The sequence below is a fragment of the Schistocerca gregaria genome, chromosome X (assembly GCF_023897955.1).
Source record: "Schistocerca gregaria isolate iqSchGreg1 chromosome X, iqSchGreg1.2, whole genome shotgun sequence".
NCBI classification, from domain to species: Eukaryota; Metazoa; Arthropoda; class Insecta; order Orthoptera; family Acrididae; genus Schistocerca; species Schistocerca gregaria.
In genome coordinates, this window is record NC_064931.1 from 591,625,495 (window position 1) to 591,640,599 (window position 15,105).

At 40.5% G+C, this 15,105-nt stretch overlaps 1 protein-coding gene across 1 annotated transcript in view; it reads right to left on the reverse strand.

The window, feature by feature from the left end:
• Nucleotides 1–15,105, reverse strand: part of LOC126299401 (vacuolar protein sorting-associated protein 41 homolog) — a 143,575-nt gene that overhangs the window by 57,810 nt on the left and 70,660 nt on the right. Inside the window, exons 8-12 of the mRNA XM_049991275.1 lie at nucleotides 10,210–10,315; nucleotides 4,215–4,366; nucleotides 3,973–4,127; nucleotides 279–457; nucleotides 11–197 (exon numbers count right to left, since the gene is read on the reverse strand). Of these exons, the coding sequence (XP_049847232.1) occupies nucleotides 11–197; nucleotides 279–457; nucleotides 3,973–4,127; nucleotides 4,215–4,366; nucleotides 10,210–10,315 (779 nt within the window). The remainder of the gene's footprint in view (nucleotides 1–10; nucleotides 198–278; nucleotides 458–3,972; nucleotides 4,128–4,214; nucleotides 4,367–10,209; nucleotides 10,316–15,105) is intronic.

The window sequence follows — 15,105 nt, forward strand, 5'->3', positions numbered from 1 at the left end:
ATAAACATACCAAATACAGATAACGATGGTTGTTTTCCAAGGCCTTTACAACAACATCAACAGGAACTCTATCTTTCTCCAGAAACATATTAATAGCCTGTTCAGAATCTAGATCCATCAATTCTTCTATTGTGTCATAGATTGAACTGTACAGATTGTGTTCCTGGATCAACTGGAAGGCATCCTTATGATGCAGCCTACAATGGAAAGGTATTTTTTTAAACAGAAAAAGAAAAATAACCAAAAAGAAACAATTATTTGTTACTTTAGGAACTTACTTAAGGTACATAGCTAGAGCCTTATCGTGTTTGTGCTCGTGGGAATATAAGATGGCCAATGCTTCCAACAGTAGTGTCTTATCTGTATCATTTACCAGCAGATGTTCCAGGACAGCATTCACAACAGCAGGAACATTGTAAAGTGTTGGTGACCATTCCTTCACTGTTTTCAGAAAGCCCTGAAAAATAAAATACAGTTCATTAATTACAAAAAATATGCTGTATTTCATAACAACTTCATAAAATGAAAAGTAAAATGCAAAAATTAATTGATCACTATTAAGACACACACATTAACAACATGCATTGACAAAAGAATTAGCTCTGTTTTTTATAATCATTATGTAAATAGGTAAATTTTATTCCCTACAGTCCTGTAATACTATGGAGAGATTACGACACAACACAAGATATCTGAGAGGGAGAAAGAGAAAGAGAGAAAGAGAGAAAGAGAGAAAGAGAGAGAGAGAGAGAGACAGGGTGATACCAAGCGTGTTAGAGGGAGAGGGAGAGGGAGAGGGAGAGGGAGAGGGAGAGGGAGAGGGAGAGGGAGAGGGAGAGGGAGAGGGAGAGGGAGAGGGAGAGGGAGAGGGAGAGGGAGAGGGAGAGGGAGAGGGAGAGGGAGAGGGAGAGGGAGAGGGAGAGGGAGAGGGAGAGGGAGAGGGAGAGGGAGAGGGAGAGGGAGAGGGAGAGGGAGGAGAGGGAGAGGGGGCGCACTGCATATAAGGCACTGGTGCCCAGTAACTTCTGTTCTTGCAAGATCTGCAGCCTGAGCAGATGACAATTTAAATCAACATGGGGAATATGGTAAATAGACCTTTTCTTACAGAACCATTCCAATCTCTAAAAATTTGCGCAATACACATTACGGTGGAAAAAAAAAAAGAAATATTGGAAGTCACAACTTTCAAAGTATAATTAGTTTTGGTAAAATATTTGTAAGCAAAGAGCAGTCTGATCCATTCCAGTGCTCCATGAACACTACCTTAAAATCCAAGTTATACAGTGCACCCACGCTCCATGACTGCCATGACACATGTCAAAAGTTACAGTACTTTTTGTGTCTCCCAATAAAAAACTCCCAACTGAATGCTTTTAAAGCAGTGTAAATTTTGCACTTAACACTTGGTGGATCAGTTTATTGTTTTCCACTTGAGACTTTTGAATTGTAACTGGTCAGTAGTAGAAATGTTACTTTTGGGATACTGAAACTTTGCTGACATCCAAAGTTTTTAAGATATTTACTTCAATGAGAAAAATCCACTAAACTACATACATTCCAGATAACCAAAATTTTACCCTTTCACCTATGTCCTCTTGGCTACAAAATAATATTCACAAAGGAAAGAATGGCTAATTCAGTTCCAGAAAGTTTCCATGCTATCACAGGTGGACAACGGGCATCAGTAATATGAGGCAAGAATACCAAAGTGTTTGAAGATTATCTATGCCTTCCATCACAAAGGGCTTCAGCTGCCTGCACACACTTACAAGACAGCTTCTTTGCTCAGGCTGGTGAGCTCCCAGCACCAATCTACTGACATTTCCTCAAGGTATGTCACACATACAGATTCTTGTTTAATCAGCACTCACTGGTATCCCATGTAGTTCTCTAAGCTATCACAAATACAGGATTTCTGCAAAAGTAGACCTCGTGACCCTTGGCATCGGCCAGATTGTGGTCTTTACCGTAAGAGTTTAGGTTGGTTGGGCAGTTGATTTATGGGAGCAGATCAAACAGTGAGATCATCGGTCCCATCGGATTACAGAAGGAAGTCAGCTTTGCCCTTTCAAAGGAACCATCCCAGCAGTCACCTGAAGGAATTTAGCGAAATCGTTGAAAACCTAAATCAGGATGACTAGACGCATGTTTGAACCATCGTCCTCCCAAATGCAATCGTGCTAACCACTGCACCACCTTGCTTGCTAAGAGTGTAGGCTACTGCCAACCTGAAGATCAAAAATTTTAAGATTTATTTTAGATTTCCTTGACTTCCTATGGGACAGTTCAACAGATTAAGATTCTTAATTAAAATTTGCATTGTTTTATATTGGCACTACAGTGGTGTACCTGTCAACAACTTTGGTTGCTGTGTAATTTACCCAAAAACATGACCTCAGAATCAGCTTACTGGATAAATTTGTCATCTATGAAACACAGATATATGTGTGCAAGATCCTTAAGGCACTGCTGCAGATTAGATGTAGATGAGGTAAAAATCCTGATCTACTCTGACTCCCTCAGTCACGTCATGCTAATCATTACACGAGGACATGCTGAAAAGTAATGCTTCCGAATTTTTTATGTGAAAACTCTTAAAGCTTTTTAAATAAAACATGTGTTACTAGCATACTGCATCTTTATCCTTCATGTCTACATACTTATTTCTCAACATAGTCACCTTGATGAGAAACAGATTTCTTGCTATGAGAGACCAGTTTGTTGGTACTGTCACTGTAGAATGTTTGACTTAATTGACAGAGCCACAACCTCACCTCTGCTTGCACCACTTCATTACTATCAAAATGCAGTCCTCGAAGGTGTTCTGTAAGTTTTGGAAACAAATGAAAATTGGATGGGGCCATGTTGCGACCTTATGGAGGCTGATCAATGACAGTTAACCCGAGGCACTGAATTGTTGCAGATGTTGCAGTACTCACGTGTGCTCTGGCACTGTCATGATGAAGAAGAGGGTGTTCCATGTGTGGACAAACCCTTCAAATTCAAAACTCGGTTATAGCACACTGTTTCTCAGGCACTGATGTAGTTTCATTAACACTGCCATGTTACATGCTACAATGAGGAGCCCTCTAATGGTAAATGTCTAGAAATAAGTAGACATGAAGAATGAAGAAGCAGAATATTAGTAATTTTTGTTGTATTTAAAAAGGTTTTAAGAGCTTTTACTTAAGAAATTCAAAGGCGTTACTTTTCAGCATGTCCTCATAGGTACCCAGCAGACAAGGCAGTTTACAGCATTCACAGTTACCTCCTCTATCTCTACTTTAGTAACTATGAAGTTACATGATCTGTTGCTGCCATTTTGATGAGACAGTTGTAATTCTGTGCTATGGCCAGTTTTGTTGTCACTAAATATGACCATTTTCTAGCCCCCCCCCCCCCCCACCCACACCCACACTGCAGCAGCAGACCCTCTACAGACTAATTGCTGTTACCATTTATCTTTCCAGTCACACATAACAGCACACTATTGCTTTCACGTGTGCACAAGTGCGTGTACACACACACACACACACACACACACACACACACACACACACACACACACAATCTCTCTCTCTCTCTCTCTCTCTCTCTCTCTCTAGTGGCTAGCATTGCTGCCTCTGGATCACGGGGTCCCAGGTTTGATTCCCAGCCGGGTTGGGGATTTTCTCTGCCCGGTGATGCTCATCATCATTTCATCATCAGCATCATCATTATCATCATCATCATCATCATCATCATCACCATCATTCGTGACAGTAGCTAGATTGGATTCTGTACAAAGTTGGACTGTGTAAAAATTGGGTCTTTGTATGGGTGCTGATGACTGCACAGTTGAGGGCCCCACAAACCAAACATCATCATCATTGCCGCCACCACACACACACACACACACACACACACACACTCTCTCTCTCTCTCTCTCTCTCTCTCTCTCTCTCTCTCTCTCAATGAAAACAACTCTATTACCTTTGGGTCCATTTTCAAGTACTCATACAAAACCATTTCATATATGTGAGGGTCCAGAGAAGGTTCTCCTCTTGGCAAGTATGGACTCACAGCTCTTAGTTGATGCAGCCGAACAAATTTAAACACTTCTTCTTCCCAGAGCCTCTTGTCTCTCCCTGAATAAAAGGAACAGAAAAAAACATAACTGTTGTCTAATTAAGAACAGAAATCATCCACTACCAAAGTAAAGACACTGGACTTACCGAGTATTTTAACACAAAGCTCTGCTGCTTCTTGATACCTTTGAACTGACAGCAGGTGATCAAGATACGCTCTCCCAACATTCAACAAATCATGCTTTTTGAGATCACGTCCTTCAAACTGGATAACAGCCTCCATTGCAGCCTCATACTTCCTGAAAATTTTCCAGAACATGGGTACAGGAGAAAAATTAACACAGTGTAATTTCAAAATGAGACAACATACAAATTCATGTGGATTGCCACATTCAGTGACTTGCATTATCTAGGGCCTACTGTATATTCATTTGGGAATTAACTAGATTGAAAACTTATCCAGCATGAAATATAAATGTGACATACAGCTGCCTTTGAATGAAAGACATTTTACATGAAAAAAACGTAGGTTTAAATCATAATATGAGCTATTGGTTCACCAATAAAATTCTCTCTTTCTCTCTCAAGAGAGAGACAATTGATTTTAACAGTAATCCATGTTTTATTATGTACAGAAAGACAGAAAAATGTCAAGACAGATTCAAACCCTTGCATATTTAGCAGTGCATCATGGATACAACATTTCTGGAAATATGGCAGCAGCAACTGCAACTGCAAAAACAGCGTATGATAAACAGCAATGCCAGTTTGTGAACCTACTGAAACTGCAGAATAATTTAGTTAGGTACACACTGGAGTGCGATATGGTTACATTAGCATCAACATTACTGGTTACTACAATGATGTTGACACCACACGTGTTTCCAGCTTCTGATAAGATGAAGGAAGTTTCAAATACTTTTCTGCAATGTTTTCTCATGTTTTTCAGGCCAGAGATATTTCCATTACTGGCAACCATTCAGCATGCAGTCTTTAATTTTTTATGTAATTGTGTATCTAGTTCCCAACCTGGATGTTTAAGCTAGCACACTGAGAAAGTCGGATCATTGTCTATGTTCTCAAGACACCAGTGTTCAAAATTTTTTCATCTAAACAATGTATGCTTGACAGTGACTTACATGTAGTAGGACTGTATCCTTTACAATATTGATCTCAAAGTTAAATCTGCTCTATCCATGAGTAGCTGGATATCAGCACATGTCAAAACCCAGGAGAGAAATGGGAGAAGTCACAAGGCAGAAGGGCTGCCTGTGGAAGAGAACACAATACCAAATGATAGTTGAACTAAACACGGCTGGCAGATGGTGGACAAGACAGGCTAGGACAAGCCCAAAGCAACCTACGTAATAACGAAGTGCAAAACAAAAACCTTCATGACAACAATGTCAACAGGTCAAGAATAAAGAGAGAGACAGAGACAATCTGATATGTGAACAGAAATAACAAGGTAAGCTAGGTCATCATCGAATACTCTGAAAGTACAGCAATGACTGCAACTGAGAAAATCACACGCAAGTGCAGAACTGACTGACCATTTGCTGGCTGGTCACATTTATACTGGTCACGAAGAAATCTACTGGCATTGTATTCACATGGCAAGGTGGATGGCGAACGATAACCTGATCAGCCTGTAGACAATCTAGTTTCTGCTTCACAGCAGCACATAAGGTAACTAGAATTGGTCTGGCACAGTAAAAACAAAATGTGGTATCCGGCTGAAATAGAGGTGCAAGCACAGTGCAAAGATTTTCCAGTCCCTGGAAAGGAACTGCAGTTGATAAGACCTTGACTTCACCAGAGGTAGAAAATCCACGCCACATAAAGGCATCAAGGGCAAAATTGTTGACAACAGATGGGTTTCATTGACAAATAATGTAATGAGCCACATAACATGTCTGTAGGCCGCAATGATTGAGAAATGCCAACAGAGAGGAATAGAACCATTCCGACAGACCACCAAATGCGATGAGGGTGGAACAACACAGTCTAGTCCAGATCTGCACGTTACCTGATTCATAAAAGATACAGTGACTCCTGGGTCAACCTCGATACAGACTTCCTGGTGAGAAATGTGAAGTGTGAAAAGCAATTTCTACATGAAGGCATCACCAGCAGTGACTACTGAATGCAGGGCATGTAAGGTGTCACGGTCACTAATGAGGTGGTATGAGAAAGAGTTGCCCAGCTTTGACACACTGAGCGGAGATGCCCCTGTTTGCCACAGTGTGTGCAAGACCCCCAGTGATCTGGACAGTGTGCTTGGAAGTAGGTGGAAAAACACTACAGGCATGAAGGATGTGGTCTCCAAAACCATCAACGAAGGGGCAGTTGGAGGCTAAGATACCACAGAAATGTCGGACAATGATGAATCACAATGTTGCTGCAACCTGGGTGTCATCCGATGCCTGTGACATGGAGGTGGAACTCATGGTGGTGCCTTAACTGCCACAACTTGTGGCCTCACCAAAAGTTGTTTGTCAGCAGCCCGCAAAATTTTGACAAGGAATGCGATGCACAAGATGTCCTCCTACAACTGGTTATCCAGTTTCAATGGCACTGTGCAACTCTCCGGATTGGGTGCCAGCTGAACTGTGATTATGAATCGAGGCGTCTGTGTACGAAGCCTTGCAGCATTGACCAGTGCAAGTGAAATCGTTTACGGCACTGACGAAAATAAAGCCTGGAGGCAACCACATGATGATAACCACATGGAAATAATAACTAGTCAACAGAATGAATATCTACTGCAAGGAGAGCATGATGGGATCAGACAGAGGTCTAATTTTCGGAGCAGAAAAAACATATCTGGTGATGCCCATGACAGATATTACGATTGCTGCAATGAATCATCTGTGACATGAAATACCTTGAAATGTTGCTTCAGATGATGCAAATATGTGTGTCAGCCCTCTGTAGTGTCAGTAAAAGGCAGAAATGATAGAGGATGGAAGGGGTTGTCAATAGCTCAGGGTGCTGAGGACTGGAGCAAATGGTCTCACATGCTCGGAGTTTGTCCACCTGAAGCTGAAGCTACTTCTGTATCAAGCCTATCTGTAGCTTTTTCTGCTGCATTAGTTGTTGCTCCAGCAAGCAAATCAATTTAGTGTCCATGCTACTAATCAACTGCCTCTTCACCAATGCTATATCCACAAGTAGCTGGATATCAGTGCATGTCAGAACCCAGAAGAGAAACTGGCGAAGCTGCAAGGCAGAAGGATCGCCTACAGAAGAGAACATGATACCAAGTAATAGCCAAGTTAAACACGGCTGACAGACAGTGGACAAGACACAAACTAGGACAATCCCAAAGCAGCCTACACAACAACGAAGTACAAAGTGAAAACATTTGCCACAATTATGTCAACAGGCCTAGAAAAAAAAAGAGAGAGAATCCAAAATGTGACCAGAGAGAAGAACCCAGTGCTTAGCAAGGCTATTATCAAATAGAGCATAGTACAATGATGATAGTAACTGACAATATCAGATGTAAGTACAGAACTGACTATTAACTGGCTATGCTATGCCCACTATGAGCCCTCTAGGTCCATGTCCTCTGATAGGCGTTGAACTCCTGTACAGCCCGATAACAGAAAATTGATACAGCACATCATCATCACCATCATTAGATCCTGTGTCACCCTCACAAAAGATGCATCTAACTCATTTAGGAACATAGTTAATAACACCGAAACTAAAGTCTGAAATCACATTTGCTCAAGAATATAGCATACAAAAGACACGCTTCCACAACATTGTGTGTAAAAAAAATTCAAGTGGAAGTAGCGGTGGTGGTGGTGGTGGTGGTGGTGGTCATCGTCGTCGTCATCGTCGTAGTGGTAGTAGTTGTTGTTGTTCACAATATGAATAAGAAATTGAGAAATCCTCTGTCATGTGTTTATGTAGTCACAGCTGCCATTAATGCCCACACCACAATGCCACGTACTACGCTTGAAACAAGCTTGGATATGTAGCAGCTGCCTGTAACTAAGTGACACTGGTGTCTCCATAACCTTAACTAAACTACAGTGAGCCAACCATTACCATGATTGAAAGAATCATTAATGTCAATACTAAAATTAAGTCAGAAAAAACAAGGTCCATCAATGAGAGCGTGGGCAGCAGCACTCTTCACTGGAATACTATTCTTCTTGTCCCCAGCTGTTGTAGCGAACTCTATGTTCTCGATGGTTTTATACATTGTCTGTTTAGAACGGTGACGAATTCTCCTGTAAGGCATTGTGGTGGCGTTCAATGCAGTTGCCTGTGCAGCAGCAGCAGCAGCAGCAGCAGCAGCAGCAGCGCGAATGAGCCTCTGCGAGGCTTTCGTTCACTTATATAGTATATGCGGTAGCTTGGACTTAGAATATTTTCACAGTGCCAGCGGAACGTTATCCCGGACGCGCACACTGGGTGTTCTAGAGTGTGCACATCCGCTGGTGCGCCACCACGATTGCGTCAGCCGGCCGCAGCTGCGAGAGGTCAACAAGGTCAAGCGATAAGTCTATTAATAGAACAAAGCTGTTGCATCCTTGAGCCCCCCGGTTTGTGATGTACCCATGTCCAGGTACCCATCTCTGGATATAAAAAACAAAGTGTGGTAACTTACAGTAAATGGCCTATTGCTTTAAAAGGTCAAATCACAGTTGAAGTAAGCCACAATGAAATGTGAGGATCCTTGTCTCAGACAATGAACCACAATTCATGTCATCTGATTTTCTACAGCTTTGTACTGCCAGCGGAATACACCATGCAACTACCACTCCTTTTCACTGTCAAGTCTAACAGTGAAGCAAACGGTTCATTTGAACATTCAAAAGTCACATGGAGAAACTCCACTCCTCTCACACATGGGAGAACGCCATAAACGATTTTTCTTTCCTCATACCATTCTTTGGGAAGTCACTGGCAGAATTATTTCACAGTTGTTGTCACTATACTCTATTGCATCTTTTGCAACTGCCACAGAAAGAGCTCATTCTGCCACAGAATGAGCTCATTCTGCCAAGTCAGACAAAGTTTCAGCCACAAGAAATAGTTGTTGGAACATAATGTCATCAAAAGTCTTGGGTTGTTTGTTTTACGATGTTCAAGGTTCCTCTGGACTGCATAAGTGTGACCAGAGATTGAAAATCATGCAGTTGCTGACAGTCCTGCAACCTGAGCCAATGTCTATTGAGGCATCATCCCAGACATCCATCATGACAATCTTGGAGTTCTGCTTGCAGTCAACCCGCAGTCACTGCATGCGAGTGTGCAGCCTGTGGCCGGTTTTTCAGCCGGTGTTCCCGGTCACTCACGAGCCGCATACTGGGGGCGGAAAGACAGCTGCCATCAGCTGTAGTTACACTTCCTGTCTCCTCATCCTCATCTGCATTCAGGCCTCCCTCCACCATAATCACGACACAACACTGCATGACGATGGTCTAGAGGTTTTCTGGGTGGGAGATGGGGGTGGGGGATGGATGTTGTGTGTTCCAAAGAACAAGATCGTGTGTCCTACACATCCTTTGTCAAAGATGGTATCTCATGACAGAACCACAAATAAGGGCAGTCGCTGCCTGATGTAGTAATGAATGAAAGACATCTCAAGAGGTTCCATAGGCCACTGCTGTTGGAAGAGTACTTATGTTGCAGTGCAGTGCCACTCAGGCTACTCTGCAATCATTGCTTATGACGACAGCATTGTCTTACTTCAGATCCACCAATGTATGTTGTATTAGAAGTCAGAACAGTATCAAAGTTTATCGACAATTGTACATGGAAAAGAGACTATCATTCTGTATTGTACAAGTGACTGAATTCACTGAAAATAACAAACAGATGGTCACTCCTGTGTACATTAATTGCTCCATGTTAAGTATTTCAGATCGTTCAAGTTTTGATAAAGTGATCTGACATTTTGTGTGTATTTTTGTGTGCATTTGACCTCTTCCAGAAGTAAATGTAGGCTGGCTAGAAGCCACTACAGTGATCAAGAATGTCTCAAGATGTTTTCATATGGCACTCCATCCATAATATAATTAAAGGACCCAAATTAGCACCATGAAATGAATGAAACAAAATACCCCTCAGTTATATACATTACATTTTTATTTTAAAACAGGAAAACTAAGCAACATACCCATGTTCAATGAGCCACTGAATGCGATCATCTGCATCATAAGGGCTTGCCACAACAATATCTTTGGGGCTGACAATAAAGAACCGATTCTCTTCAATAAGACACTCTGAAAGGAAAATAATATTTATCTGTTGTTAATCAGTATTCTCAGAAAGATTAAATACTACTCATTCTATAATTAACACAGCAAAATAAGAATAAGAAGACTATTTCAAATGTGAACAACAATGGAAGGGAAACAGATACCATGAAAGAGCAGTTGACAGTATCAAATGTTAATACATGGAAACACCGCTCAGAGATCAGAAATGAATCTTCCAATTTTTCGCATGGGAAAACGTTGTATGAAAAGAGAATAGATATAGACCTACAGGTTGAAAAAAGCAAAGGTATGACAGCAACACATGATGGTACCACATGCGTAATAAGCTGTATAGTTAATCAGCACATTCAAATCACCATCCATTAAACTTAATTTAGGTTTTCCACAGTTTATTTTTTATTACTGCAGGCAAATGCCAGAATAGTTCCATGTGAAAGGCCACACTTGATTCTGCTCCCCCTCCCCCCTTTCTTTGAGCTACTAAGTCTGTGGTCAATCTCAAATCATCTTAATACTGAATGGACATTGAACACTAACATTCCTACCTTCAATGGCAACATAGTGGATGGGAGGATTCATCACATTTCCATTTCTTATGGAACTTTTTTATTATAAGCTTGAGTTCAGACAATATTTTGAACACAATTCTCATTAAGTAATGTGTCTTTTTTATTTTCTCTCTCTCTCTCTCTCTCTCTCTCTCTCTCTCTCTCTCTCTCTCTCTCTCTCTCTCTCTCTGCGGTCATCATGTATCTAGTTGAATCATAGTTGTTGAACAATGGCTGGCAATTTAATGCCAATATTAGAGTGTAGTCGACACAGATGAACTCTGCACGGCAGGACTACTACACTTTCATGTAAAAGATGCAAGCAACATTTTCTGCACTTCACGCACAGCAATACAAGTACAATACACTGTGGAAAACAAATTTACACTGAGAAGATGGGGATTTTCAGTGGATAATGGTGTCCATGCAATGCCGTGTTCCTGGACTTCCAGAAAGCATATTACACAATTTTTCACAGCCATCTAGTGAACAAAATATGAGATTGCATAACACCATACCAGCTCTGTCATTAACAGGGTGAAATCATCAGATGCAAAAGCAAACGTGGGCACACCACCAAGAAGTATTGTAGGCCATTCCCATTCACAATAAACAGGGTGATTCAGCTGCCCCAATTGATAGGTTTTATGCAACTGGCAATGCCTTCAAATACCATGTGTGAGATTTTCATATTCTCTTGCCCATTGCTCACAAACTATTAGTCCTACAGAAAAAAATGAATAGGACCATTTTCTAGGAAATTGAATGTAGTTAAATGTACTGCAACACATTTGTTGGATTGTAACTCAAAATGCAATGAATATGGCTGTTTACAGCTGAACTTTAGATTGCAAAAATAACAAAAACTAATGGTATTGCAACTGATTGCTGTGTGCCTCTCCTTTCTTATAGTTTACATTTGCTGCACGCAACAGTTCCTTATGGAATAAAAGTTGGTACTCGATATGTTTTTGCTAGAGTCCATAGTTTTCAAGCTATTTAAGAAAAATGTAGAAAAGTGGCCTTCAAACACAACGCTCGCTCCCAGACTCAGCCCCCACTGGTCAGAATTTCTAGTATGTTGTTCATGGGACTCCCTCCTACCACTGTACAAAAATTTATGATAGCAAGAATTATTTAGCACATTCCACCTTTGTTGGTCTTCATTGAATGGCCTTATTACACCACCAGCTTAGTCAAGCAGTTACAAACTATAAAACTGACATTTGTGTAAATTTTACCTAACCATTTTATAGATTTTAGCAGCATAAAATAAACAATTACATTGCTGTATTTCTCAGGCCTTCTCACTATGAAACTACTGTGCTTGTAAGAGCTAAGTTAGAATCGGATTGTCAATGTAATTATTTTTGGCATGATGTTTTTCAAAGTCAGTTTTCTTGTATTGCCCTCATAGGGACATTTAAATCAATAATGTTAACAAAATAGATGACTGTGCTGGTGGTGTAATACCCCAATTAATAGAGACCAAAAAAAGTTGAATATTGGGAATGGTCTGCACTGTCGAAAATTTTTGTACAGTGTTAGGATGGAGCACCACGAACAACATAATAGAAACCCTGACTAGTAAGGGATGAGTGTGGGGAGATGGAGCTGCTTTTTGAAGGTAACTTTTGTACACTGGATAACTCAAAAATCATGGTCTCTAGTGAAAATTTATCCCAGTACAAAATTAGCTACATTAAATTCCCTACAAAAAGGTCCTGTTAAACCTTTCTGTATGACTAATAGTTTGCATGTAGCGTGCTAGAGAACATGAAAATCTAACGCATATTTTTTGAAGGCATTGCAGGTTGTATAAAACCCACCAGTAGGGACAGCTGAATAACCCTGTATGTAAATGATTGGATGGACAATGTCGAAAGCTCTCTGATGGTGTTTGTACATGGTGATGATATAAAGTTGCAATGCTGGAGACTTCTAGAAAAAGGAAGGAAGATCTACAAAGGATCAGCTATTGATGTAAGGCTTAGTATCTGACTGTGTACAAACAAAATGTGCAAAAATTGGCAGTAAGAACCATTACTGTTGAATTACATGACAGATGATCAATTACTACGAACAGTAACAGCCATAAAATATCGAGGCATATGTGCCCTGAGTGGCATAAAGTATAAGGACCTCATTAAATTAAAAAATTGGAAGACAGGATTCATTGGAAGAATCATAAGGAAATGTAATTCATAGACAAATGGAGTAACCTACAGAATTTTTGCTCAAGTGATACTGCCCATCAGTCTGAGACACTTCAATGCTTTAATAGATGAGATAGAGATGATCTGGTTGTCTGCTCATAATGTTAATAGTACAATCAGTAGAGGTGCTCTAAGAAAGTGAATTACATCTGACGAATGAGCTTTTCAGGTTTCAGTATGCTTCAGACAGGAAAACAAAAATAGCTGTGACAGTTATTGACTTATGATGTTTAGTTTGCAGTTGGTAAATCTGAGTACTATTAGTAACTACATTCTAATACTTAAACCTAGTTACAGAAATGGGAATAAAACTCACTGGCTTCTACTTCTCGTATTCTGGCCCATGCCAACATCTGCATCTTTGAGATGCAAACTGTAATTATTTCTCAGCTCACTTAAGACAAACAGCGGCTGTGGAAACATAGTCTTCCTGCTGTTAGTATTCCTGAAACTTGGCAATAATGGGGAATACGTTTGGCAACTCTGTGATTGCAGCATTACTTCCTGCATAGCACAGTATTATCCTGTTAAATTCACTTGATATTTCTTTGTCATTTCCATAGAATAACCTGAGTGATTTTCACTTAAAATGTGACACTGGGCAATCAGTTTTTGGTTTTGAGTACAGGAATGCCATTCCACATGAGACCTGGAACTAACCTTGTCTTTTACAATGAGTCAGTAAATCACTCACACTGGCAAAAATAAGGGAGAGACAACTGCCACAGCTGTTTTCCTGCTCTGAGATAACAAGGTCATGCTGTAAAATGATGGCTGCAGGAAATTTTCCACCTCAAAAGTCACCTTCTTGTCATTCTGAAAATGCTAACCAAGGAATGTTTTCTTCAGGTTTAAAAAAAAGAGGGATACTAATTCACTGGGCAACATGTAAGGAGAATATACAGCATGAGGCAAAATTTTATAATCCAAAGAAACAGGAACTGTAAATATGTCCTGTGCAGAATGAGTTGAGGTGTTGTCATGGAACAGAGTCTCCTTCTTGGACAGTGCCTCATAACACTTTTCGATTTTGATAGCATGCTCCTGTGTAAGTGTGCCCTTTACAAGCATAATTTTTTAGCATCACACCATGTCAGTCCTAAAAACACTAATCATCATCCTCACACTTTTAAGTGGTAATAAAGCCACATGTTTCAACTACTTGGTTTGCTCCTTTGTCTTGAGATCATAGAAGTTCACCCAGCACTTGTCCACTGAACATGTGGCTAAAGAAATCAAATGTATTGACCTGACACAGGTGAAACATTTTGGCCAGATGTGCTTTCTGAAAAGTGTGAGCAGTCATGGAGCCCAGTGGGCAGTAACTTTTGTCATGTTCAAAATGTAGTGCAAAACACTGAAACTCATTGATGACTGCAATGTGCTAAACTAGGAAACACACTTTGACTTTCTGGCAGGATGTGGTTGTTCTTATTATTCTTCCTCTTTTTCAGTGTGAAGATAAGGCCAAGTTTGCCTCTTTAAAGCAAACTTGCTGTGAGTATAGGTTTAGCCATCTTGTTCTGAACAGAAATATCATTGTCTTCATTTCCACCACCAGTGCCAATGCCAAAACAGATCTGGAACTTGGTTCACTATACTCCCTCCCAGTATCTGTTAATGTTGACTTTAATTTCCACCATGATTGATGCTCATTCTTTTTTCACATTTGCAAACACTGCCACTTTTCCATCTTTCTTCTGCCCCTCCTCCAGCTTCCCTTCTCCCATCACATTCCATGAGATCATTTGAACCAAATCTATTCAGTCACAGACCAAGTACTACAAATAATTCACAGAAAGTTCATGAGAAATAAGTAGAAAATATACACATGAATGACTTAGCACCATAAAATGAAAGATTTTGAAGTGGAAAGAATTCCTGTGCATAATAAATATCTGGGCTTCATCGCTCACCTTTCTGCAACTGAACTGCCAGTCTGTGGGAAATGGACCATTTAGAATAGTGCAAAGCTTTATGGGCAACAGTTAAGAAAGTGCCCACGTAGCAAATGCTGCAGTTCATGCTG